The 27,129-nt window shown below is 39.9% G+C and overlaps 1 protein-coding gene across 6 annotated transcripts in view; it reads right to left on the bottom strand.

Moving 5' to 3' along the window:
• Positions 1-27,129, bottom strand: part of ZMIZ1 (zinc finger MIZ-type containing 1) — a 359,859-nt gene that overhangs the window by 141,169 nt on the left and 191,561 nt on the right. For all 6 annotated transcript variants that reach the window (XM_086752207.1, XM_086752205.1, XM_086752210.1 and 3 more), the window contains 2 exons: positions 22,789-22,899; positions 4,962-5,075 (listed from right to left, as the gene is read on the bottom strand). In XM_086752207.1, coding sequence (XP_086608333.1) covers positions 4,962-5,075; positions 22,789-22,848 — 174 coding nt within the window. In that variant the 5' untranslated portion in view covers positions 22,849-22,899. The remainder of the gene's footprint in view (positions 1-4,961; positions 5,076-22,788; positions 22,900-27,129) is intronic.

The following is a 27,129-nucleotide window of genomic DNA, read 5'->3' as shown; positions in this document are numbered from 1 at the left end:
CCTTTAGGTACAGTTACAGAGTAATTGCACATAGTTGTGCTTCTCTCGCCCTTTTATTTCCTTTTCAGGCACACAGAAGAGCCCTGAAGAACGATGAACTCAGCACCTTGTAACGCTGAAGCACAGTAATAGAACAAAACATTCTTTATCGTCCTTCGATGAAGACAAGTCTGTAAATCTGCCCATTTTCCTCTCAGCTGTCCTCTCGTTTCCATTTTTGCTGCAGCATCAACACAAAAAATAGCCAATGCTCTCAGTACGATCATTTACATGTTAAACTGCTTGGCAAGAGCAGACCTACGGGATGAGACTAGAGCAGATCTGAGAAAAGGCAGACAAGAATGAGACAACCTTGTCGAACCAAACTAGGGTTGGTTTTTTTAAATGCTGTGTAGGAAATGAAGCTGTTTCTTTCAGAAGACAGTAAGGCATGCCATATACAGTACATTTTTAGACAATTATATTCCTAAATTTATCAAGAATATTAGCCTTACCATAATATAAACTCATCCCAAAGTGCTTTATAAACTATGAACACTAGAATCGGAAAGTTTCAATCACAATAAAAACATAGCTATGTTGGGTTTGTGAAGAGCAGATGTTACTTCAATTAGCTTCCCATCACACTATGCAATAAGTAATATTACATAAAGAACACTGTAACCATTGCAATTTCAATAATTTATAGAATCAATGATTTCAATTATAATTCAGTTTCTGGCCTACAGACAGTTCTCTTTGATTTGAAAAAAAAACAACCTACTGTTGAAAAATAACACCTAGTAACACCTAGCTTTCCTTGGCAAGTTAGAAGAGAGTTTATTGTTTCCGAGGAAGACGGTAATTTGTTTGCATGGTTCCATCAAAGCTGTTTAAAAGGAACCTTTCTGTAGCCTGTAGCTTGCAAGGAAGAAAACAGATTCAAAAGCTTAAACCTCCCTCCTTGACTTTTTATTTACCTGTTGAAATGCATTTTCTTTATAAACCTACATTACTCACTCACTTTGATGATTTTCTGTAACGGATAAGCACAGAAAGTAAGCTCTGGAATTAGCGTCTGTCAGAATGTTCGAATATAACGGCAGTTCGAATATAACGTGCAGTCACACACGTTTTTGCCAGAAGGGGCACAGCTTTTGGGGTTTAGCTCATGAAAAAAGAGTTTCTTTTTCTAGCACAAGCCATAGGTTTATCCATGTACCCTAACCCTTTTCTCTTCGACTGTTTGCACTGCACAGAATTATTCCAGTTTTATTCATAGGCTTTGACAGCATCAGCCTAAATTCTTTATCATAAACAGAAGTTTTTTTCACCTCAAAGAGCAATCATTTAAAGTATTTAAATAGTTAAATAAAGCCTGTTTACAGGCCTTGTTAGACACCTCTCTGGTGGAACTTCAGTTGTACCAAATCCTGAATTTGTTTTTGAGACTAGAAAATCATTCCTATTATCCTGCCTACAATGTCACTGGAGCCCATAGTAGCAAATGTAACTCCACTAACATCAAGCACTGCTGATACCTAAAAAATATTATCTGCTGCTAGTAGCCAGTATATATACTGTGCACATCAGTTATTCTAAAAGAGAAAAAAAAATCACAGAGGAAAAATGAACACTAGAAATATATTGACGTTCAACACGTGCTGTCTAGCTAACTGATGAAATTTTTGAGTCATCAAGAATTCCAAAAGTGCTGGCATTACAATTTAAGTACAGAAAACCTTCTGCAACAGCCTATTCTGTTTAATTCTCAAAAACAGTTATTCTTTAAGTGAAGGTGGAAGCTTTGCTGATGCCTAAGCAGAATATTTGTAAGACCACTCTTCAGCATCCATTCAGGGTCTGTTAGACTGGCAAGAGGAATAAAAAAATAGTGGTGTTACAAAGTGAACCAGATACTACTGACAGTGCTAACATGAAGATGGTGTGTAGGATAAAAAGAACTACTTTCTAAGAACCACTTTTAAAATTAAAGCACAATTTCAAGATTTTGAGCATTTTTTTTTTCATTTTTATTAACAGGACTAAAACTAATTGGTTCATTTTTGCAAAAATATTCTAGATAAGACTTAAATGATGCAAAGAATCTGTTACACCAGAGGAACCATTAAATTGGCTACTCAAAATACAACAAATCTGTTTTGATGCTCTGTCGTTACATCTGATGCATTTAAACTCTGCAGTGTATGAAGGGACTGTTTGCTCACTTCTGAGAAAGCTTGCCCTTCTGCAGTCATGACACATTAATATATTTCAATTTGCATTAGTATATACCATGTTATCTGCTAGTAGGATATGATGATTTCATATCCCTCGACGGTTCTAGAACAGTTCAGTATACCACTTTTTCCCTAGTCAGAGAGTTAACAGAACAGTATGTAATAAAATAAAAAAATCCTTTTGTACCCTACAGAGGAGGAGCCTTATAAGCAAGCATTTTGAGTATTTGTAGAATTTCTGGCTTAAATGCACTTGCCTGTAGGAATCCACACAGCTCAAATGTTGAAATTACGCTAGAGACTACTTGCTTTAAAAAGTATGTAAAAAAATTACAGAAGTTTTAAGGGAATTTGGTTTTGAAGGTCATTTTAAAGACTGGCAAAATAAAACAATAATCCTGTTGTAGTGATTGAACAGACTTTCATACTGATTTTCATTTTTCTTTTAGCATAATCCTCACAAAGGATTGATAAACTTTGTCAGCATTAAGAAAAATTTGCTCCTGATAGCACAGAACATGCAGCTAAGCAAGTTAATGTTGAAATTACTCATGATATTCCAGTATTTCAGCTGTCTTTCACTTATTTGCAACTTTCTGAATAATTTCCCTGGAACAGACTAAGTTCTACCATGTGTGTTAAATAAAGGTAGATAAACACATTTGCCTGTAAGAGGACAACAAGCCTCAGCATCCACCTTTGCTACACTGTGAAGAAGAAAATAGTATCTAGAAATAGGTCATATATGAGCAAGCTCTGATAGAAATAATTTTTGTAAGGAAAAAAAAAAGTAGACCTTGCCCACTGTACTGCTATGTATTTGGAAGAGACAGGAATTATCACCCTCTTGAGGTACAACTACATAGTTAGGTCTGTTTAATGGGAAGCAGGAAGAGGGATGTACACTGCGAGAAGAAATTAAATATCTTCCTTATAGGGATCTTAAAATAAGAAACAAGAAACACATTCATTACAGTTTATATGCATTCTGCAAAGCCTGTGTATTTATCTAGCATAAAACAAGCCGAATGGTTAAGTTCCTGGGTTTTTCCCTCGTTAGGAATATAACACAATTACAACGTACTGATAAAGATGCTGCTGCCAGTCAGGCCTACACCACAGACAGTGCTCTCCCATGACAGGCTTGGGAAGGGGGGATTTCATGCCACCCTGTTCAGATTTCAGGGAGGAGTATGAGTGAAGTAATAGATGCTATTCAAATCTTAACAGTACTTAGACGTTAAGGATTTTTTTCTTTCTTTTCTGTAGAAAAATAGATGGTATTGTGTGCTTTATCTCACTATTTTCCATCGAGCATTTCCTCCTTGTTTCCCTATGCTCTCTGAAGACACTGAATCACTAGCAGTCAGACCTTATTTTGACCCTGCACTTGGGCAGGGCTACAGATCTGCTTACGTAGAACGAGAAGATTTAAACAGCAATGAAGTAGCAGGTCAGACTTACAATGTTCTAACAGAAGTCTGCAGAAATACTGTGCACAAGCTAAGTATGCTTGCACTGAATGTCTCCTTTCCCAAACATTAACCTGAAAATGCTAGCAAAGTTTTAAAAAAGTGCAAATAAAATATATTTATCGTCACATCAGATACTATGCACATTTTCTCATGATTGAGGTTATTGTCCAATATCTTATCTTTGAACTCTACTAATATTTCTAATTTTTTTTTTCTGATTAGAAGACTGATATGCACCTCCTTATATTACTGGATTTATTCTAACTTTTGGACACAGAAATCTGAGGGATGCTATACACTTGAGCACATTAAGATGGAGCCATTCCTTAACATTTGGATTTCTGGCAACTAAATCTCAGTCTTCGTGTCTGTTTTATTACACATCAGCTACATAGTGCATGAAAATAATCCATGCACTTCTGCCCTTGCAACAGATACAATGATGGTCTCTTCATTAATCATTTTTACATTTCCATCTCCTTCGTGACTATTTATTTATATCGACTTGTTCTGCAAATTGCTGTGAAGCTTTTGAACACTCCTACTCCAGTCAGAATTTAATTCTTCTGAAGTCTTCACTCCACATAACAATTTTGGACTGTATTCTGCTGCTGGGTGCATGGGAAATAAAACTTTCAAAACAAAAAAATGCTGTTGCGTACACAATAAAAAATATTTTCAATGCATTATAACTAAGTTGCTTTAGGAGCTACAATCTTAATAAAGAGTGAATGGAAAGAAAAGCACTGAAGTCAATAAAATTGTTGGAATTAGTATGTCAGGATTAGACCTGCAGTCAATACATGCAACAAAGTAAGCTGAACAGGCATATCAGAAACACTGTTTAGCTGAAAGTACAGCATACTTAAAATAGAAGACAACTAGTCCTCCAATCCCACCAAAACTGAGCGAAGAACAATAAATGCCTGAAAAGTCCCTTAACTCCATAAGAACACAGCTTGCTCTGCAATTTCGAACCATGAAAATAAATATTGTACGTGCATATCAAGTAACCTAGTCTGTGCACTTTTAAGTAATCCAACTATAAATGTTTTTCCCTCTTATGATTTAACTTCTTGTTACTACATTTTGCTTCCTGTTAAGTTATGGAGTCAAGTAAACAGTTGTTAGGTGTCACATGTTTAAGATAAAATAACAAAAACCCCCACAAAATGCAGATTCTGAAAGTCAAGTTGTCTTGGCAATGACAGACTGCATATGGTGTAAAACAGGACAGGAACCACAGCCACAGAGGGAGTAGACGTACCGTCAAACAACCCATCAGGCTCTGCTCAAATGGTCTCTGGAAGGCTCTGGGGTCTCCGCACCAGTCCAGGAGCTCTGTTGCTGCATTATGGAAGTTTGCAGGATTCTGTAAGTGCTGGAAAGGAAAGACAAAGCAACATGGTAAATAACATACACAAGGGCTGACATAGTATTTTCTACATCACATTAATAGAAAGTTTGGAAACTAGGAACAGCATATAATTTGGAAGCAAGACCTTAAACTGTACAGTGAGACAGAAAATCCTACTTCATTCTTATTAATAGTTATGCAGATTTTCTAATTTTCTCATATGAACTCATTAATTAGAGGTGAGCTGCAGCTGAAATACCAGAGCTCCCCTGAATTCCTTCCTTGATAACATCACCTGCAAACCATAATGGATTCTACTCAGAATCAAAACTGTCTGAGTCCCGATTGAGGGAAATTTCAGTCACGCTTAAGATCTCTGCCTAGGTCTTATACCCCAGTGACAGGACATGCCAGCACAGCCATGCCTTCCAACAGTCAAGATTTTAATCTCTGCCTGCCAGCCAGGAGGTCTCAGAAAATACCAGCGACAGCGCAAAGCACACTTAGTATACTGATCCTTTCTAGGAGTTTTGGGTTTTGTTCATGATGACGTATCTTCATGAGCAATTTGGGTGATCACTTTTGGGATGATGAAAAATGGAGGGTTATTTCTTGACTGAAATGTCGTGGGATGCTGCCATGACTGGAAATGTTTTCACATGCACAGAAAACACACAGAAATTTCAGAGTGGAATCCTAGCTCTCCTGAAGAGGCTGGCACAATTTTGAGAGAAAAATCTGGTGTTGTTTTGAAATTTACATGCACAATGCATTTTTTAAATTGTTATATTCATCTCTGCCTTTGTACTGAACAACCTGTAGTCTTGTTTTAGAGACATTTAGTAAACTTACTTGATACTATTACTCACACTGTCATCCCTCACTGTGCTACATTGCCAAAGCATTCCAATGTTTTAGCAGGAGCAAGGGAGGGCACAGGAAAGAAGGAATACAATTTACATGAATAATGGTGCTACTAAATTCTCTAGTTCTGGTGATGCCAGATGTTTCAGTCGAGACTCCAGAAACAAGAAGAAAGGAGTGTATTTAGGAATTGTTGGTATATTTTTAAAATAGCATAGCAGTTATATAATTCTTGGGATTGCTGAGAAAAATACGAAAATGAGCTGAGGGCTTTATCTGGAAGGCACAAAACCCAAAGGCATCATTTTTAAAATATATCATTATTTTTGAATTGGTTGCATAATCTGGGAAAACATGACTGCTCATTTCTAAGCATCCCGATTAATAATAATGTTCACAATCTATTTTTTTTGCCCTTGTCCCCTCGTGCCTGAGAAGTTACATATATTAACTCTATGACAAATGAAGGGGGAAAAAAAAAAAAAATCCTCCTATACCAGGTTTTGAGGAGTTCCCATTCTGTGAGCTTTTGGATCACATTACTGCAACTCTTAGTCAATGAAAGCTCTTGGTCAGAGGCCTTGTTTTAACAAGAGATGACTGACTTGTGGGGCACGGATTTTGAAAACAATAGGAGAACTTGAAAAAGCAGACAGGCATCGTACAGTGCAGTTTTCCTCCTCTGCTCTACAAACACGGTCTCATGGTAGCTCATGCTACCAAACCATCCAGTTTGATAGCCTTACCTAGACTGCATTTCAGAACACTTCCTTGCCAGTTTATCATCTAGTTGTTGAGTAGTCAACTATAGCGTATACAAATTAAAGAGAAGAATCCAAGTAAATAAATGCAAGAAGCCATATTTTAAGGCTTCTTGGGAAAAAAAAAAAAAAAAGTAACATAACAGAGCCAGCAGTTCGGGTTACGAATCTTTAAGAAAGAGGGAAAAGGATGCCTTTCTGAAGGCTTCATTTAATCTTCCAGAGAAGTGACTGCCTGACACCAAATCTCTCTGTGTATACTGCTCCTTCTGCACACCACTTTCATCTGCAGGGGAAGCAGAAGTTGGTTCAAACTCCTCTACAATAGGACATGTAAGCTCTGCTACTATCAAGCATACAATTTCCAAAAAGCAGGAAAGGCGCGTAAGCTGGTGAACAAATCGCACAATACTGAACACACACTGCACAGTAGGACACAGGTCACAGATCTCTCAGTAAGAGAAAAAAAACCCCAAACCAAAATCCTCTTCCACACGGAAACAACATAAGGAAAAATTCACTGAAAGCTATTCAATTCTGTCCTTGAAATAGTCTTTAATAAACCTTCCCTCCTCAGGAAACGAATTGAGACTTGCTGATGAAAAACCCTAAATTAGAGCTAGATACTCTTTATTTTTACTAGTGTTGCTGTTTGACAGCTACACACATGACATCTCCCACCAACGCTTACGATGAAATTTCCCCATTGAGAAACAGATATACTTGAATCAGAACATTTTTAATAGGTTTAGGCTAACAAATGGAAGGCAGAGCAAGACCTTAGCCATATGCTTAGTTTTCAGTTTAGTACCACATAATGCCAATTGCTATTTACCATGACACAACTGAAAAGCATTCTCTCTTTTCTAGAGTAAAGGTCCAACATATATTAATTTTGCACTTCCTTGCGGAAGAAAAGGCTTCTTCTACCTGCCTGTGTCAAAGCAGGGGTGACCTCCATGACTTGATTTGTTTGTTCTGTAACTCTCCATCAAGTTATTTTGCTGCATCAGGACTGAGCACTGATGCACACTTCTACAACACACATCTTCAATACATATCTTAAATACTCCTACAACCCACATCTCAAAGTGAGAGATGCCAAAATCCTCACTTTGTAAACACAACTATGCAACTGAAACGAATTAGGAAGTTGTTGGGCGAGATAAGCAATTCTATCAGTTCCTTTAGAAATTAAAAAGCCTCAAACAAACCGTAAGAAAAAGTTGTCAGAATACCAGTGGTTTCCAGCTCTGTGGAGTGGATTTGAATAGTTTCTGGGAGGAGAGAAAAGTTAGTCCTGCAGGAATACTGCTAGCATGTCACACACCGTTCTGTCTGCAACATACCTCTTACAGCTTTCTGCCATTTAAATATCTTTAAATTAAGGTTTTCCTCCAATTTTTCTTTTTCAGATTACAGAGGGCAAGGTTACTTTTGTGGAAAACAAAGAGAAGATCCAGCATGAACCAAAACACGAAGGCAGGTGCAATTCCTTCCCTCAGTTACAAAAGAAGACATTCCAAATGTCTCCTGTGATTTTTTTTTTTTATTTATTAAACAGTGCACCTGGGGCAAAAAGCCTCGATGTCATTCACATTCTCACCACAAAAAACCTGCTTGAGAAAAGCATAACATCTACTACGTTCATCGAACAAGAAATTAAAGAGATTTTCTTAGCTCTCGATCCAAGAACAGAAGTACAAAACAAAGCTTATGCCAGATCCATCCAGCAGCTTTGTTGTGAAGCATTTCCCAGGCATGGCTCCATCCTCTTCAGCTGAAATTAATGGCAGCATTTTGACAGAAGCAAGGCATGTGCCTGAAGAGTCTGATGTGAAACTGTGCTTCATGCAAACAAGGGAAAAAAAAAACCAAACCAAAACAAAAAACACACACACACACAAACCAACAAAAAACCAACACCAACACCTCATCAGTGTATGCCTTAGAAAAAAGTGACAATGAACCAGATCTGGCTGTGACACACTTTGGTATATCTTCAAAGCTACTAGGGAAGGGCCACCTAACACCACCATGCTTGCAAGCAATGGTGTTTTCAACAAGTAGAGAGGATTTGTATGAATAAAATATGAAGCACAGACAAACAAAGCAAATGAACTGAATGAATCGTTTATTTACCAGACTGCTTTCAGTACTTTCTGCTTCTCAGAAGCCTATTAGTACAGCCTAACAATTTCAATTATTTCAAAACCTAAGAAAGTTTTAAGTGTAATGATTTATAACTCAAAAATCCTAATATTTTCTTAATCTGAATGGAATAGAAATCACAAAATACTTCATGTATGCAAGAGCATCATTATTGCTGGGATCACCAGGTAGTGCTTTCAAAAGACAGTCTCTCAGAGTAATTTATTTTTCCTCTTGGAAGGAATCTTGTTCTTCTTAGCACTTCAATTAACAGTCTGGTAGAGGGGCACGGAGAAAACAGCAAAGGACTTTGCTCTCCACCTTACTGTGTCCAACAAGAGTGAATGGTACCAGCAAAGCTCCTTTCTGAGGACTGGGCTGACATTTGGACTAGATTCCAGGGAAGAGAGGTACATCTTCCTGCTGCTTGTGACAACCTCTGGCTTAAACGATTTGCATATCTTTGTAAATCAGAGTGGACGTATGGGCAGAGGATGCAGGTACAGTAGAACCCAAGGTCATAAGCTTTAACAGCAACTGTGTGCCTATTCCATGGTTTCCTGCTCCGTAGTTGTCTGGGGGTAAGGGAAACAACATTCACATGGGGAGTTACACACAACAGCTCATATGTGGCAATTTTTGGTGCAAACATTTCAAAATACAGCCACCTCCTGAAATTGTCACTCCCTTCCAATTAGACTGTGATCAAAAAGTCTTGATATGCAATCAAACTCTGCAATGGGCCCAAAAGTATAAGCTTCATACCACAGATAAATTCAGCTCCCACGAGCGAAATAGGCATGTCTAATAAAGAGCTCATTTTTTAAAAGGATACTGAAGCATGATTGAGTACTTTCAGTCTACACACCCACACCAAAATGGGTGCAAACCACTTCCTGCAACCAGAGACTCAATATGATTTTACAGACAGAAAGCAATTATCTACATTAAAACACGGCAAGGACAACAGTCTTATCTCCTCTAAATATAGAAGATTGCAACCCAGATGTATGCTCGTGTATCTTAGAACAGTCTAGTAAGAATTGGAAGAATACAAGTGAAAATTAAGAGCAATTAGAGAGGGTTAAAGTTATCTCACACACACATCAAGAAATGCTAACATGACAGCACTGGTATGGAAAGTGAATCATTTAAACGCAGAACCTGTATCTTCCAGTTTGTTGCTACAGAAAGCAAATGTAGAATTTCAACTTACAAATGACATCTCTCTGGTGGAGGATTTTTTTTCCTCTCTTTTCTGCATAATACATCAGAATGAAGGCACAGACCTAATTTGCCACAACTTAACCTATTCAAAATGAGATGTCATGCAAATAAGTTTTTGAGCAGCAAACTGCTTAACTATGCTAAACAAGTTATTGCATTTATTTACGTGATGTCGCACCAAATTATGAAAGCTGACTCAAGTTGTCTGTTTATTTTGCCGAGTTACGTCTGCTGTGTGTCTCACTCCTTGATTTAATTGAGCTGCTGAAGATAATATAACTTATCACACAGACACTATGCCATGTTGCTAGATTCTAGGTTAATTAACAGTAGCCTACAGTCACTGAATTTCTCACATGGTTAGACACTTGGACCCTGTCTACTGTCTAGCTTCACTAATCAAGGAGTCTGGGAATTTTACATTAGCGATAGAATACACGAGTAACACACGGCGCTTCTGACTGCGCAGGAGAAGAAAACACGGCTAGGTGGTAGGTAGCCTTTTCTTTACTCTGAAATTAACTCGTTCCTACACACTGTGTGGCAAGGCTGCACGGTGACAAAACGTCTGGTACACCAACTGGGAAAATTAAATTTGGGAGGCAGCTGCTCTCCTGCAGGACAGAAAGCTCTAGCTGCTGCTCCACAAGCACTGCCAGCTAACGCAAGCACCAGCAGCTGCCAGCCCTGAAAGGCTCCTGCTTCCACGGCTCTGCCTTCTCCTGTCTGCTCTCCTGCACAGCACGAGAGGACCCACATGGTGAACTAGCTGCATGGTGAACTAGCCTCATCCTATACTAATAATTTCAGCCGCACCGGCTCTCCAAAATGGCATGCATGCAGCGCCTTGAACCTTAGCACTAGCAGGGGAGATAGCAGCAGTGTGTGCCACTCCAGCGGCAGGCCACTCAGGAGCTCATGGCAATGGTCACGGGTTACAGCACGTCATCTTTTCATGCCAATACTAGACTGAAGTTGACCTAAAACTAACCACACATTTTCTTGATATGCTTAGTCTCACGGCTTCTTCCCTAAACCCCATACTTCCACAACTTTCAGTGCACTGGACCACACTTGCTGTTCTGACTGAACTAACCTGCCAAATACCGATTTCCAGTCATTGCTTACAGTGAGGTTCCCCATGGGATCACACGATCATTAGACCTGACTCAAAGAAGGTGGCAGCAAAGACAAGGTAGGGCTGGGAAGGTATCAGGACGCCTCTCTCAGAAGCCCACACTTTGGATTAAATGCATCATGAAACTTCTCCCGAAGGTGGAGCTATACCATCAATACAAGAGGAAGGCAAAGTTAAGTTCACAGTATAAATACTCCTCCTACCTCACAACATCCTCCCTTTTCAAAATAATGGTAATTTCAGTTATTTCAATCTAGAGAAATATTTGTTGTTATTCATATTCCTTATTGTTCTCCATAAAACACAATGCATACAAACAGAGGTGCCAAAAGGAAATAATAGTTCTTACTGTTCTGATGTTGCACGTATTTACTCTGGGGTTCATCCTCAGATTTCAGCCAAGTTTCTCCTAGTTTAGACAAAAGATTCACCTACAAGTTCTGGAAAACCTTGCAACAGGTCCAGAATTTCAACTGATAGCAAAACCCAGTACCAAACCCATCTTTTCCAAATGACAAGCCAGATATTCAGCATGCCATAGATTTTGCACAGAGCTCGTGACGTTTGAAATGCATGTGTACAACTCTGAAGTTCACATGATCTGCTTGCTATTTTCAGCTGCCGGCATACAAGTTTTCAAGCTATTCTCCACAACAATGAAAGTTAAAATTCTCATATAGTTGTAAAATCTAGGAATTTAAAAGTAAAACAAAAGATACAGCAGTTATCAAACTTTATATATAAAAATAAGGAAGCTCAAGACTATTGATTCAGGAACCGTAGTTCCTTTGGAGCTACGCTGATTGATACTGGTTGGGGAAGGCGCTGACTTACTCTATTCCATGCCTACATAACTTTTCTAACTGTGATGCACACCCGCTCTGACCCTTGGTAGACAGAATTTGGTGTCCATGTACTTTGGCAGATTCTGCCAGGCAATTCAAACTTTTTTGTCTATGTTAATATTCATCCAGACATGCCTGCAATCCTACGTAATGAAAATGCAGTGCTGTACTGAATGGGGGTGAAGAGGGGAGCAGGAAAGAAAGGAACTGGGAAAGGGAAGAGACAGAGAGAACAGATTACATGCCCTTCAACTGAAACAACCCAGGAGCAGAATTACTGTGGTTCTGCATGTTGAGCAAAGGATATTCAGCTCCCATACGAAAACTAATCACCTATCTAACGAATGTAAACAGGATTCCTGGTCAGACAGCCTTGACACAGCGTTAAGCAAGGGGAGACAAGGCTGATCTCTGTGCATTACTCAGCACACAGGTATGTTCCCACCAGACCTAAATTTGATAGCTCACTCAGCACCACAAGCAAGCAGTAGAGGACCTGCAAATCAGCAAGGGTCATTTGCTGTAATACATTAATAAAGCCTTTATTACTTTAAAACCTGAGCAGACTCTTCGAGTGAGCCCAACCACGAGCTCCTCTCCCCCTCCCAAGCACAGGCCTCTACCTCAGATCCCCATCCACCAAGAATTCTCTCTCTCCCTGGAATGCCCTCCACTGCCTGCATCAGAGCTCCAGGGTGTTACAGAGATACTGGACATTCACTGAGGGTACACTTTAAATGTAGAAAATGACGTGGTTTCTCTATTACTCCCCCCCCAACCCCCCCACCACCCCCAGTCAAGTGTGATTATACAAAGGCCTTATCAACAAGCAGCTACACTCAGTACATCAAAAACTCATCTGCAATGAAGATTCAAAACAAATGTTTTTTTTTTTCTTTTTCAAGAGGATAGAGGGGAGTATTGAGCTATTTTCTGTCTTTTGGGAGAGTGATTTTTGTTTATCTGGATATGGTTATATATAGTTCAATTCTCTACAGTCTCCTTCAATATCAAAGATTGTTTTATTTATCAAAAAATTAAAAGGCTCAAGCTGTGCGTTTTGTATTCAGATAATCCCCCCTCCCAATTCAGTGTTTGTGAGATTGAGAGATCCCTAATTAATAGAATTATCTTGCACTTACATGGCTCATTCCATTGGAGGCTTTATAAATATTTTATTAAGCTTACATTTTGAGAAGCACTAGATACACTGAGAGAGAGATTAAAACCATGTTAGCCATGCCTACTTACAAAAACAGAATGAAAAGGAGTCACCTTTGCCCCAGTTGTCCACTGCAACTTCTTTCTTCAAAGGAAAACAGTAAATACTGAGCACAGACCAGCACCTCTTAATCAGATGTTTTAACTAAATGAAAACACTGGGTAAGACAAGCAGGGGAGTCAACACTGAAGACAGGGGATCTCATGCTAAACAAATGAAAAAAAACCTAAATAAATAAAACCCACAAGCATTACTGAACTGCAGAAGAGCAAGATGTCCAGTTGTGAGCAGTAAGGGAACAAAACCTGTACTAATGCAAATTTACATGGATGCTTCTCCCATACACTTTTAGTATAAAGACTGTGTATCAATCAGTACCGATTTACAGAAAAGGTGAATGCCTGGTAATTGAATAGTCTTGTTCTGCTGCCTGGATCTCCTGTACTATGAGATCTGTGAGAAATACTGTGCATCTATGTGCACGTGCTAGAGGAAAGGAAAGCTATTGCAACTACTGCAACCTTGGCTTGTCCGTTAGTCTTACAAGCGTTAGACATGGATTCAACATCCTGATCCTCCAGCACTATACACAGAATCTGGAAGAGCCAAAACAAGGATCGCTCCCCAGGCTCTGCTGATCAGAATTACATTGCCATCGCCCTGCTCTGTACCTTTCATACCTACATAACTACAGTATATTTATGATATACTTCAATATAAGCTTGTGTAATATAAGGGAACATGCAACAAATTTAACTTATTTTGTCATAAAACCATCTACTGCTGTTCCTACCCCACTCTCCCCTGTGCAAGAGGAAACTGTGACTTAGGGGTCTAAAGGCTGTGATCCAGATCTGACTGTAGATGGAAACGGGACACATTAGTGGCAGTTTGTCCTTCTGTTCATAAATGGAACAACAGTGCCCTTCTTACCACCAGCGCCTGGCTGCTATCATCAAGTTGAGAGCACTGACAACAGTATGGTTTACAAAAGACCCAAAGTAATCAGAGGGCTCTGAATTGGATTTCCTTAAACATTCACAAAGAGTGATTTTATGGAAAACAAGTCAAGAAACAAAGGTACAACTGTTTGTTCCTTCTCTAAGGCCATGACAAGTGATGCAAGGCTCCAACCTATCTTTAAATTTGCAATTACAGCTCAATTGAATTATGAAATCAGTTTGCCTAACCAGTTCACTCACTCTTCTTTGGCAACAGAAACAAGCTATTTTCCAGTAATATCTCCCTGTCACAACATGCTAGCATAACATGTATCTATATGTGACTACAGCAACGAGGCGGAGGTTTCTGCAGCTTTATTATTCCAATAAACAATGTAACGATACAGGAGCTTTCTTCTCTAATGCCCTCATGATTTTCACCAAGTAGTTTCAGTCCTAAATACCTTGACAAATCAAGGAGTTGCTTTTCTGAAAGCAGTGGCCATGCTCTTTCCCTTGGAATACTATTGCACTATTAGAACAATGATCTAAATACTTAAATTGTTATGAGTTTTTATTGATGAAAATAGGCTTATTTGTTCCAGACTTGTTTACCTACCTTCTTTACAAAACAAACAAACAAACAAAATCTAGCTTAATAATGTCTTTTAGCAGAAAATTAAGTGAAGGATATAGGCAAAATGGTGTGTCTACCTAAATAGTTCTGTGTTATGAACCATTTAATAATTTCAGGTGCGTATCACAGCATTTTGAGAAGCTGGGCTTGATGGTCTTTTTTCGTGCAGTTCTTTCCATATCAAGGTGTTTTAAACACATTAATGAGGTATTGCAACATCCCTTGACTGGAAGATTATTGTCAATATTGCATCCTTGAAAAAGAAATAACGCTACCCAAGAGTATAAGGTGAGTTGATGGCAAGGGGGAAAAAAGCACCGACTCAAATTCCCAACTTATGTACTGAACCAACTTGAAAAAATACATTTAAAATAGATTCATTTATTCATTTTCTAAATTTCAGGAGAATAAACACACTGATTTTGAAAAATAACCAATAGTCTTCAGTATACCCACTCAAACAGCAGCATACTTGTTGGATATATTTTGGTTTCCAATTAATTTTTTTGACTGAGTTACTTACTTACTCACTGACTGTGCTTTTCAAAGCACTTTTAGTCAAGTGACTTAATCTTTATTATTTTCATCTATGCAGAGATAAAATCTCAAGGTGACTATTTCAAATGACCATCACTTGAACTGATACCACTGCAGAAGATGAGAAATCCACATGACCTGTTTTCATGGGTCCTACCAGCCAGCTAGACATCACTGAGATTATTTCCAAGTCAAAAGGAAAAATGCTTCCCCGTATATCTTTTTCATCTGCATGTGCTTACAAAACTGCCTGCAGCACATGCTTTGTGACCTGCCTATGTACAACATTAAGGACGCTTCTTGCACAGTGCACAGAAGCAACAAGGAGCAAACACCACCAGTGAGAAGACCTTTCCTTCAGTAGACAATGGTAGAGGTCTGCACAGCTGAAGGCTCTTGGTATTAACAGTTCTATTGCCACTTCAAAAAACTTTTTTTTAAAAACACCTTCTGCTTTTACAAACAGGTAGAATGGTCCTTAAGTGCAAATACCGTGTAAGTCATACCTGCTATGGATTTGCTGTTGCACTAAGGCACATAACAGAAAGAACTCGAGTAGGAAGAGCAGATGTATGAATGAAGAGCCAAAAATGGTATGACAGAAGCTGGAGACACGTTGCCAGCTATGTCACACGTTCACTGCAGAGTCTGACCCAGCTGCTGATGAAAAGGATTTCCTATCCTCATCTGACACCAAGGTGACACCATAGATCCAACTTAGAGATCTCTAGAATTTTCAAATATTCATCCTTATTTACCAAGAGGCAATTTCAGCCAATAGGCCAGATTAGTTAGTTGCACAGAAAAGAAAAAAATTATTCTAAATACTATGGGTACTAGAAATGTTAAGTGTAAGTTTAAGACATTGTCGTAGTTCAGCCCCAACGGGGACCAGACTACGCAGTCTCTCTCTCACTCCCCCTACTCTCTGAGAGAATAGGAGGAGATTTGGCAAACAAAAGAAAACCAGAAGGAAAAAACAAACAAACAAACACGTGGGTTGAGATTGAACAAAAAGTAAATTTAACAGTAATGACAGAAGAAAACAAGACAGTGATGGAACACAAATACAGTACAATAGCTCACAACAGATCTCCACATCCAGTCTCTTCCAAATAGCAGGAGCCCTCCCTTCAGCACCCTCCTCACTTATATACTGAGCATGATGTCAGATGGGATGGAATAGCCCTTTGGCTAATTTGGGTAAATTAACCCCAGCTGTTAGCTAATTAGTTAACTATCCCAGCCATAGGGGCTACCAGCTTCAGTTCTCCACCCAGCTCAGGTAAATATTAACTCTATCCTGGCCAGAACCAGGACAGACATGCATATTTTTCTCTTCGAAAACAATTACCAATACTAAAGTCCTAGCACTTGAGGGCAGGTGCTGCAGTAAAACAAGGAGCAGAATAGGGAAGCAGAGAACTGTACCAACACCAATTTTACCACAGCCTGCCTCAAAAGATGATGGGCTATATTCCGCCTACTGGTATCTCATCAGATAAACAAGCCAGCCAAATACTGCAAACATCGAGAGGATGTTTTCTTCTCCCTCCCCTCCAGAACTGCTTCTAGCACTTTGCCTCTTTGCTTTTCCCCTTGCAACTTCACCACCTGAGCCAGACCAGTCCCTACCAGGATGCAGGATCTAACAGGGCAGGAATGTTGATTGACGAGTCTCTAAATGGACTAGAGGAGCCAGGAAAGCTGGTCTGCTGTCAGTTTTTCCTAAACATACTTAAATCTCGCAGAGGAATATTCCAACAGACTGAGCACAAAAGCGGACAAAGAATTTGCAGCTACGGGTCTCAGAAAAAAAAAAATAAATTAAAAAAAAATAAAAAACAACAAACCACACAACAAAAAAGGTAAGACAGCACTGATGGACCATTCACCTAATAAGCGCTAACACTTGAGGCCCATGGAATGTCTTTGTATGGAAAATAAAGGTCTTTTTGACCATTAGTCTGTATGTTATTTCCTATTTAGCTGCTAAAAAAATCCTGTAACATTTACATGAGCTACAAAAAAAAAAAAAAAAAAAAAGGTATTCTAAATAAATGCACCCTTCATAAGAACACTTCTAATTTTCAAAGTTCTAAGAAAGAAATTTTGATGAAGCTTTATTAAAACCTTTACAGATATAATTACATACCAGTCCATATTAACCAGTCCAAAATATATTTTAAATTACATGTTTAGTACTGCTGAGCATTTACATGACTCTGCAACAATTACACTGAAGAGCAGAAGAATTAGCTCAAACATTTCAGACCTTAAATGCTAAGTTAAGTAAAGGTAGAAAGAAATCTGTTTTCCTCTGAATTTCAAGTGACCAAACATCCAGTTGCTGAATGATAAAAGAAATGGGTCTGTTTGTTTCCAATTTGAGTAAGGAAAGATCAAAACAAACACACAGCAATTACAACTTTCAGCATCTCTCTGAATGGCTGGGTAGGCATTATAGAGGTTTCAACTGCAGCAATTCAGCAAGCTTCCTTGAAGGAAAGAGTGGAGAAATGCTAATCTGTTTCTAGAAATCAGCTATGTGATGAGTGCTTCCAGTTAAGTGGGGTTTCCCGAGTGATCTAGCATAATTTGATGATACTGCTCAACGTGTCCTGATATAACATGATACTAGCAGCAAAAACTGTTCCCACCACGGCCAAATACTTTTGACACCGGAGAGTCTTTCCATACTTCCCTTTAACCTGTTACTAAAATTTTAGCACAGCTGTAGTACGTACCCTGACAACCATCCTCAGCATGGCAGGAAGATATCACTCATCTATTCTGAAAGAGGGCGCTTCCTTGTGACTTAAATATAGAAAGATTTTTCTCCATCTTCCTCTTTTCAAGAATTTCAGAACAGATGTACAGAAACTTTACAAACTGACTGATAGCAAACGAGACAACAAAAGGCAGAAGTCCTGGATTTAAAATAGCTCTAAGTTTTGAAAGTGGACCCCATCAAGGTGAGAGCAACCCACTGATTTTGCCTGGTATTTGCTCATATCACACATGGAAAATAACGGATGGTGTTTGATTAAAGCCTTACCTCCGGTCTATTACAAGAACAGTTTAAGAAAACCAGTCAACTCTGTCAGGACTTCCTACGCAGGGGGAGCCATGCTGGCTCCTTCAGAGGGCTCTACCTGGGCCCTGGGCACCAAGGAAGCCCTCAAATTCAGCTCTGTGCCTGCCTGAGAGCCACCTGAGCCATGAGTACTCGGCAGGTAGATCATTACTGCAGCCTTCAATAGGGCAGCTCTCAGACCTTTGCTGAGCACAAAATCATTTTGTGCTTTTGTTTGTATGGACAAAGAATTAAAGAAAAGAAGTCTGCACCCTGAAGATCCAGCTGCCTTCAGTATACCCTGAAGAGTCTCCTGTGTCATGACAAACTAATTGCATGTGTTAAGGGAAGCTGTTACTTTGGCTTTTTCCACTGAACATCAAAAAACCTATGTTTGATTTTAAAGCACATACACTTACAAATACTGAGGGAATCAGCTACAAAGAGACCACACAAGCTGTTCCAGCCTTCCACAGAAGTCTGGGGTTTTTTTTCAGTGTAAATACACAGCCACCTCTTCAGTTTGCCCTTTCATCTACTCTGAAACACTTCTTAATACACACAGACACGCACGCACTTCATTTCCTAACTAGCTGATCATACACAAGTTTTGGTTTGTAGCTTTAAAGCACTAAAAAGATGAAGGTAAAACACAACCTTGACCCTGGAACAAAAGTCAGCAAGGATATTGTGGGTGTCTCACAAGTCACAGAGCTGGGAAGAAAGAAGCCTGTCCTGACCCTGTGTTGAAACCTGATCTAGTTAAAGAGGCACACGGATTACCATTTATAGCATTTCTCAGGGGCTGGGGTGAGGGGCAAGGAGGGCGGCAGACAGCTCTGGGTCTGGCTGCATGAGCCACTAGCTGCCAGCAAGGTTATAAAACATGCAGATGCTAGGCGCCAAGGAAGGATGGTTCTCCTCCCCCTGTTGCAGTGCACCTTCCATGCTACTGCTGTGTTAACCGCCCTGAAATCACACATCTCTTCAGGAACACAGCAGTATTGTTTGTTCACAGGCTGAGGAGGAAGAATAAAAGACTGGAGACCATGGAAGAAAAGGCAGGCAAATTTTTGTGTCACCCTGCAGTTAATCCCCAAATCGGTGAAGACACACTGATGTGGCCACGCAAGGTACTGCTTTGCTCCGAAAAACAACACGCACATAACAACAGTGTGCAGTCCGGTTCTCTATGCGTGAACTGGAAATTACTCTTTAACGTGGCACCATGTTAATTTTGTCAGCTAATGTCCTGTCTCAAAGAACAAGATAAATGTCTCCAAGCTGGAAATTTAAGACCCTGTGACAGAGAGGTGAGTCTCCTCCAAAAACTGAAGTCAGGAGTCAGTCTCTCTGCCTTTCTCCACTATGGCAAAGCTAACAGCACAAGATTCTGGAACTATGAAAAAGCAAAGAGCAGTCTCTGCTAAGTTCTTCAGCAAGAACAACAACATCATCATCATCAGACGTTCCTCTCCAACAAAACTACAAGTATTGCCACTTTCACAGAAGTAAAATGTATTTTTGGTGTTCAGCCACTCTCTTGGCTAACTACACTTTTTCATCAGTTGAAAACAAAACCATCCCTATTCTCTTGTTAAGGCCTATATAGAGCACAGGCACCACGAATTCACGAGCACGCTCAAGTAGGATACCTCCTCACCAGGCATCCTTTGCTGGCAGAACAGAGCAGCTATGCAAATATGGCCCTGTCCACTAGAAAACCCCGAGCTCTCTTCCAGACAGGATCAAACAAAACCAAGAATGCTCCATGAATGCTGGGAAGTCTGACCTTCCTCCTTTCCCCTCAGCCTTGGTCCCTGAAGAAATATCCTAGCTGTCTATATAAACCAGCACTATATATAAATGAGGTTAGTGGTTTAACTGACAGAGTACCCGTTACACAGGCAAAAATATCTCTTTAATATTTAAGAAGAGTAATTTGATATTCTTTTATCTAATTAAAATAATACAAATTCTCTATATACAGAAACCAACAGCTCTAGAAAAAGGAACTGAGCAGCATCCTCCATGTGTCTCCACCTGATCTAAAGGTCAGTTCTTACAGCTGGAAGGTTAAATTGTTCTGCAAGTCACTTCATTCTTCATGCTATGGACTAGGATGGCCAAAAAGGACTCTAATTTGTGCCAGCCAAGGGCATGTTTTTTTCTGAACTAGATGTTTTTTTTGTAAGAAACTGGGATGAAATCCCAAAATTCTTATTTCCCTCAGGCCTCTGAAGAGCCATGAGATGCATTAACTTTCACGAGGGAGTGATGAGAGAGAGAAAGCCACCACAGACTGAGGCTGGATTATGACCAGCAATTTAGCAGGGAGGGATTCTTATTTCTGCTCTTTGACTTACGAACTAGCTTTCTTTGATTTATTCTGAAATCCTCTCTTATAAAGGAAACATGGAGAGAAAAATCAGCTGGTTCAGGTGTAAACTTTATTCTTTTTTAATATCCCCCAAAGCATCTGCATGGCCAGACTTGCAAATAAACACATTTTCTGTTCTTTGCATTACAACACATTCTAGAAAATAGAAACTCCATAACGATGGAGACTGCTGAAACAAAGAGAATGGAAAGAGATAATCACAGAATCATAGAAAATCTCAAGTTGGAAGGGACCCAATAAGGATCACTGAGTCCAAATCCCTGCTCCTTGCAGGACTGGCTAAAACTAAGGCTTGGTGCTGTGATCAGTTCCCTGTGGAGCCTGTTCCAGTGACCAGCCACACTCTCAGTGAAAAGCCTTTTCCTAATGTCCAATCTGAACCTCCCCTTCGTTCCATTACCTTGTGTCCTATCGCTGGTCACCAGAGAGAGGAGATCAGCACCTTCCCCTCTGCTGCCCCTCTTAAGGAAGTCATAGATAAAATAAGTTTTAAAATGTAGACCAATCCAGTACCACCTTCATGCTTATTTTTTTATCAATTCCTTTGATTTAGGGTGCTTGTGTCTACAACACAAAGAAATCTATGAACAGAGAAATGCTGCACTCCCTCAAGAAGCAATATGCATATGTCCTACAACAAAAAATAGGCAAGTAGGTTTTTAACTTAGTTAATGCAAATATAAAACTGAAACAGCAGTACTCTTCAGGCCTCTAAATACACTGTGGCCTGAACTGACAGAGAAAACTGCTCAGACAACAGGGAAAAATGGTTTGGGAACATTATTTCATGGAATAATGTCTTTCTGTTTTTCCAGGGTAATTCAGAAAATTTCAACCAGTTCTGAAGAGATCAGCTTCGGAGCTCATCTCATGGATCCAGCTGGGATAACCAATCTTCAAAATACCTGTGTGCTGCTTGCATTTACACACCTGTTTGCTGCACGCATGCATTGGTTTAGAGATAAAACCAGGAAACATCAACATTTGCCTGCTTGCCTCCTCTACACAAAGGACCATTGCCATGAATTTTCTGTAAGGATTCTTTCATGTATGCAAGGGGAGGATACACGCTGCTTGCAATGCCAGGGAGCAAAGCTCACTGAGAAGGGTAAAGCAGAGAGGGATGACATCTGCTCATTGCATCCTTGCCTTTGAGCTTCACTTGGTTTTAAAAGCATTTGCAAGCACAGTTACAGTGGAAAACTCTGTAAATGAGACTTTGATCCCACTGCCTTTCAGTGAATTATAAGGGTCTTCATCTTCACAAACAGATGCTTCTGAAAACTTTACCTTGCAAACAGATGTTTTTACATCTCCATGCAAACTGATTAACCCAAGCACTTGGAGGTATGTCAACTGTCCAAGTCTGCGTCTCCAGGTAGTGCAGGTCTCAAGTCTGGATTATTATCAAAATTGGCCCATCAAAATTTTGGATTACTGTGTTCAGAGCACAAGTACAATGGCTGCCCGCTGTGACATCTTCAGGGCAGACCTAGCAGGACTAGCACCACTCTGCTTTCAGCTGAGACAGACAGGGAAAGTTTGGCTTTTGAGGTTTTTACACCAGTTCTTGCAGCAGGTATTCTTCTCTTCAATGAGATTACATTCTCTCATTCCTACCACTCTCCTCTCCAAAAGGCAAGGATATTAATTAAGCAACACGTAGCCATAATCATAGAATGGTTTGGGTTGGAAGGGACCTTTAAAGGCCATCTAGTCCAACCCCCCTGCAAGAAGCAGGGACATCTCCAACCAGATCAGGTTGCTCAGAGCCCTGTCCAACCTGGCCTTGAATGTTTCCAGGGATGGGGTATCCACCACCTCTCTGGGCAACCTGTTCCAGTGTTACCCTCATCGTAAAATAATAATGCATAACACACCTTGCCACACAATACAAAATGCTTGTCTTGCAGCAATCATCTCCACCTTCAGCTTACCTGTTTTATGCACTGCAGCCGGTCATTGGTCTGCTGTATGTGCCTGTCCATAGAATTCATTTTGATTGTCTCCACTTGGCTTCTACCTGAAAGCCATTAAAATCCCTCGATCTGCAAGACAAAAAGGACAGTAAAGATCAGTCCATGCACTTCTACCACCTAAACAATTGAGCAGAGTTGCTTACAAAAAAATCCCCTGAGTACACTGTGAGATAAAATAATAACGATCCCAATAACAACAATGGCCTGGCTTTTACAAGGACAAGGGTAAGGGGATTCTTCCTAATTGTCCTCTAAGAGAAAAATACCTCCCATAAGTATTAAATGAATGAGGTATGGCAGCGTACTATAAGGCCAAAGATAATACAAATTGTGTATTATAAAGACTCTGGATTTCTGTATTGAAAATAAAAGCAACATGTATACTTTGGACTCTCCTCCAACTAGCAGATCTATTTAATGAGCCCTGGAAATGGCCGAGATGACAGTGAGTGAAGGACAACTCAACCAAGAGTTTCAGAATGACTAACTATTCCAGATGCACAGTCCAGTATATATGAAAGAGGCCTGATGTTCAGACCAAAGGGCTGAGCAGTTCCTGCCTTCTAGAAAATTTTGCCTCTTTAAGGTATCTATAGCTGAACAAACTATTTGTTACTTCTGGAAAAGCATGTCCTGTGCTGTTTAGACCTATCTCTAACAAACTGTGTAATTTAAGTAAAATTAAAACTTCCCAGTGATTTTTTCAAAAATCGAGGAAATAGAAATGAAGGCTCAGAGCACTGCTAGAAGTTTTAATTCATGTTGCTACAGCTGTATAAAATCATCAAATGAAAACTGGCAACAAGTTGCGATGATCTAAAAAGCAAACTCGCAATCCCCTAAACCCATCACCAATGGTCATCATGCTGAGTTATATTTGTGGATACAGCTTGGTACACGTGGGTGCCATAAAGACGAGGCCTGTTCCATGCATTTTTTAACTCTTTTTCAGAGCTGTGCTTTACATCATACTCCATGATCACACATAAGCAGCTCTTTGTCAAGATGTATGTGTCTGGAATCAAGAACACCACCTGGAAGAGGGAGAAATGATAGGTGCTAAATCAGCATGCACACATCATGCTGAATTTGCTGTTTACTTGTCCCTTTCCCCTGTCCTCGGGCTGAGGTAAGGGGTTAGCCACAGCACAAACAGCTCTACTGATCTGAAAAAAGGAATGGCCAAAATGCCACTCAAACTTGGACCAAGAACAAGACACTAAAAAGACAAGTAAGCATAAGTAATCCTCCTGGTGTGGGGACAGTTTACATTTCACTGGGTCCTCTCCCACCCGTTCATTCTTTCTGGCCTTGCCTTATAGTTTTCCTATAGTGGGAGAACAACGGATCACAAAGACAGAAGCCAACAACTAATAAACCGTTTTAGTCCATAGTTCTTATTACCAAACAGTTTGCACTGTGACTTCTACTTACGTAAGTTTTAACCAGAACTGCATGAAACTCCAGCCTGTACTTAATAAGCTGAGTAGTTTTAAGTGCTTTTTTCTACAATTCACTTCTCAAGGGCACAGAGACATTTAACACATAGGTATGTATACTCTGCTGTTTCCATCACTTTCATGGATTTCATTTCTAAAATAGAAATGAAATCATAGATATTGTGCATTGGAACATGAAAACAGTCTTTGCCTACAAATTCCTGTATCCCTTTACTGCTACAGAGCGGTACAGTCTAACAAGTTGTACCCTCACACTGACGAACAGGGAGTGAGCACAGATGCAGAAAGACATACCCAAATGCTGTATTTATACAAAACTTTATATGAACAAGGTCCTGGTCTTGCACAGAAATCTCTGTCACGAACCTCTTCACTGGCACTAAGCATTTTGTTATTCAGAAGGCTGCTCATGACAAAGCTCTTTTCCACTCCCCACATACGCATAAGAGCAAATTTTTCAGACAGTTTTTCGGTTAGAGAGGCTGGCCACTCACCACTCCTACTACACATGACTCAACATCTCTTCTGTTAAAGCACCTCTACAAGTCCGGCACTGTCTGTACTCAACCCCAGAAGGAGAAGAGTTCTCTGTGATGGGAACCCGGACTGCCTGGCTGTCATGGCGAGATGGACTCCAGATCACAGCATCTGCAGCATCCCACACACCAGAGCCGTCTGAGATTTCTGTACCTAGCTGATAATGTTCTTCCACGGCTCCTGTCAGATTAGACTCGGAAAGAAATCTTTTCTGCTCAACAGCTAAATGAGGTCTTAGAACAGCAGCTCAAGCTCCTCATCTCCACACTCTAGACACAAGAGGGTTCAATAAAGCACTCCTGTCAATAAATTATAATAGTTAGGAAATGGAAAAGCCAGTTTCACATACAAGTACTATTGTTTGATTATGCCACTGCCACCTTCTCAATAGTAAATACCATCCAAAGGTCCTTAAGCAAATGTAAATTGATATATGTTATTAGAAGCAAGTAACACAGTCTTATCTGCCTGTAAGACCCCCAGACAGACCTCTGTAGTCATGAAGTTTAATCTCTCAGTGGACAGCAGAGGTATTTATCAAGAGATAAGCTAGCTCAGACATGACACCACTTCAGCAGTGATCCATCTTACAAGCTGGGACACATTATCTGCATTTTAATTGAACATCAGGACAGATGCAGAAGGGCATGTTGAAAACAAATACAAATATACATGTACATAGATTTTTGCTGAAATAGTTGAAGAAATGAAAACTGATTTTTTTTTTTTTTTAAGAAGTCAGGACATTTTTGCTTAATGAATCAGTAAGCAAAATATCCTGTTTCTGGTTGACTTGGTAACACAATTTTTGTCTATTTTGGCATTACCTATTTAACCTCTTCAGCACCATACAGCCACAGAGAGAGCCAAGCTGAAAAGAGTATCTATCCCAAGCAACAAATGTATAGACACACTCTATACTGCCAGAAAATACAATTCTCAACTAAAGCCAGATATATCAGCATTCAGACTCACAGCTACTGGCAACAGGAGCTGCCTCTGCTGTTACTGGTGATATACTTCAGGGCTGGAAGAATGCAGAGATTTTACAGAGGCAATGACTCGCATTCATGTACTGTCACTCATGCCAACAAACTATCCTGCGTGTTGATTTATGAATTGTACATATAATACCACTCCAATGCTCTGCCTTTCAGTTAACCATAAACAAAATCAAAGGTTGCTGTCAGCTACCTGAACCACAGCTTACTATTGTACTTGTCCAAATTGTCATTTCTCCCACACAGCACAGCTCCTCAAAGCCTGTTTGCAAAAGCAGAGGGCAGAGCACACAGAACTAACTTACAGAACTAACTTGCAGGACTAAGCAGGAGCCCAGCGGTGCTCTTGGAGGTAAGACTGGGAGCACAGTCCCCTGCTCTGCTACGCAAACATGCCATGCAGTTCTGTCATAAAATGATCAAATTGAACCTCAAAAATAGTTCTGATTTTAACATGCCACAGCTCCCATTGAAAAGCGCTCTCTGACTTTCAACCCCTCCCCTAGTAGCTAAAAGTATTTTCACTTCCATCCTCATCTCCACTTGTTCTCACGCCACTCGTGCTCTCTGGCTAAAACAGCCTTTGCCCTACCAGGCTCCCTCCACCTCTTCCCCCTCACTGCATTCACAGACACCCGTCAGCCCTTTACCACTGCTGGTCTGTTACTTGCACCAGCCCAAGCTCATTTATTTATTCTGGTCAAGAGAAGTCCCTCAGTTCACTAACTCCCCTGGCCAGTAAAAATCTGTTGCATGAAGCAAGCAGCCAAAATTGTACATCCGAAGCCTCACCACATACAATGACATTAACATTTTGTACTTGAAATATCCTGCCTCACCCCTCCAGACTCATTTTTACCTTTCTCTCAAATAGATCATAAAAGCATCAAGTAGAATAATTTTTTCAGTGAGCATACTGGCTCCAAGTCATTTATGCTATAATAAACGTGGAGCTCATTAGTGGGAAACCATTATTATCTGGAAATTATTCTTCCAGAGGCCTCAGCAAGAATTAAAAGATTAAATGAGGAAAGTGAAAATTATCATACGGATCTGAAGTTTTACTGAAGCAGAATACACATTTTGACACCAGACTCTTTTGCCTGGAAAAAATACCAGCAGGACTAAATTTCCAGTAACTATATCTACTACACAGGTACTGCTGTACACTGGTCTGGTTCCCCACGTGCACACATCCACATCCTGAAATGTTTAAAAATGCCCTTTCTGTCCATCTCACGCTGTTTTAAAGTAGCAACAAGATCACCTTACTCAAAAATAATGGTGCTTAAGAAAGGCCG

This window comes from Chlamydotis macqueenii, chromosome 7, assembly GCF_036417535.1.
Source record: "Chlamydotis macqueenii isolate bChlMac1 chromosome 7, bChlMac1.mat, whole genome shotgun sequence".
In the NCBI taxonomy this organism is placed as follows: Eukaryota; Metazoa; Chordata; class Aves; order Otidiformes; family Otididae; genus Chlamydotis; species Chlamydotis macqueenii.
The sequence above is the reverse complement of the archived record's forward strand: the minus strand, read 5'-3'. Positions and strand labels throughout refer to the sequence as shown.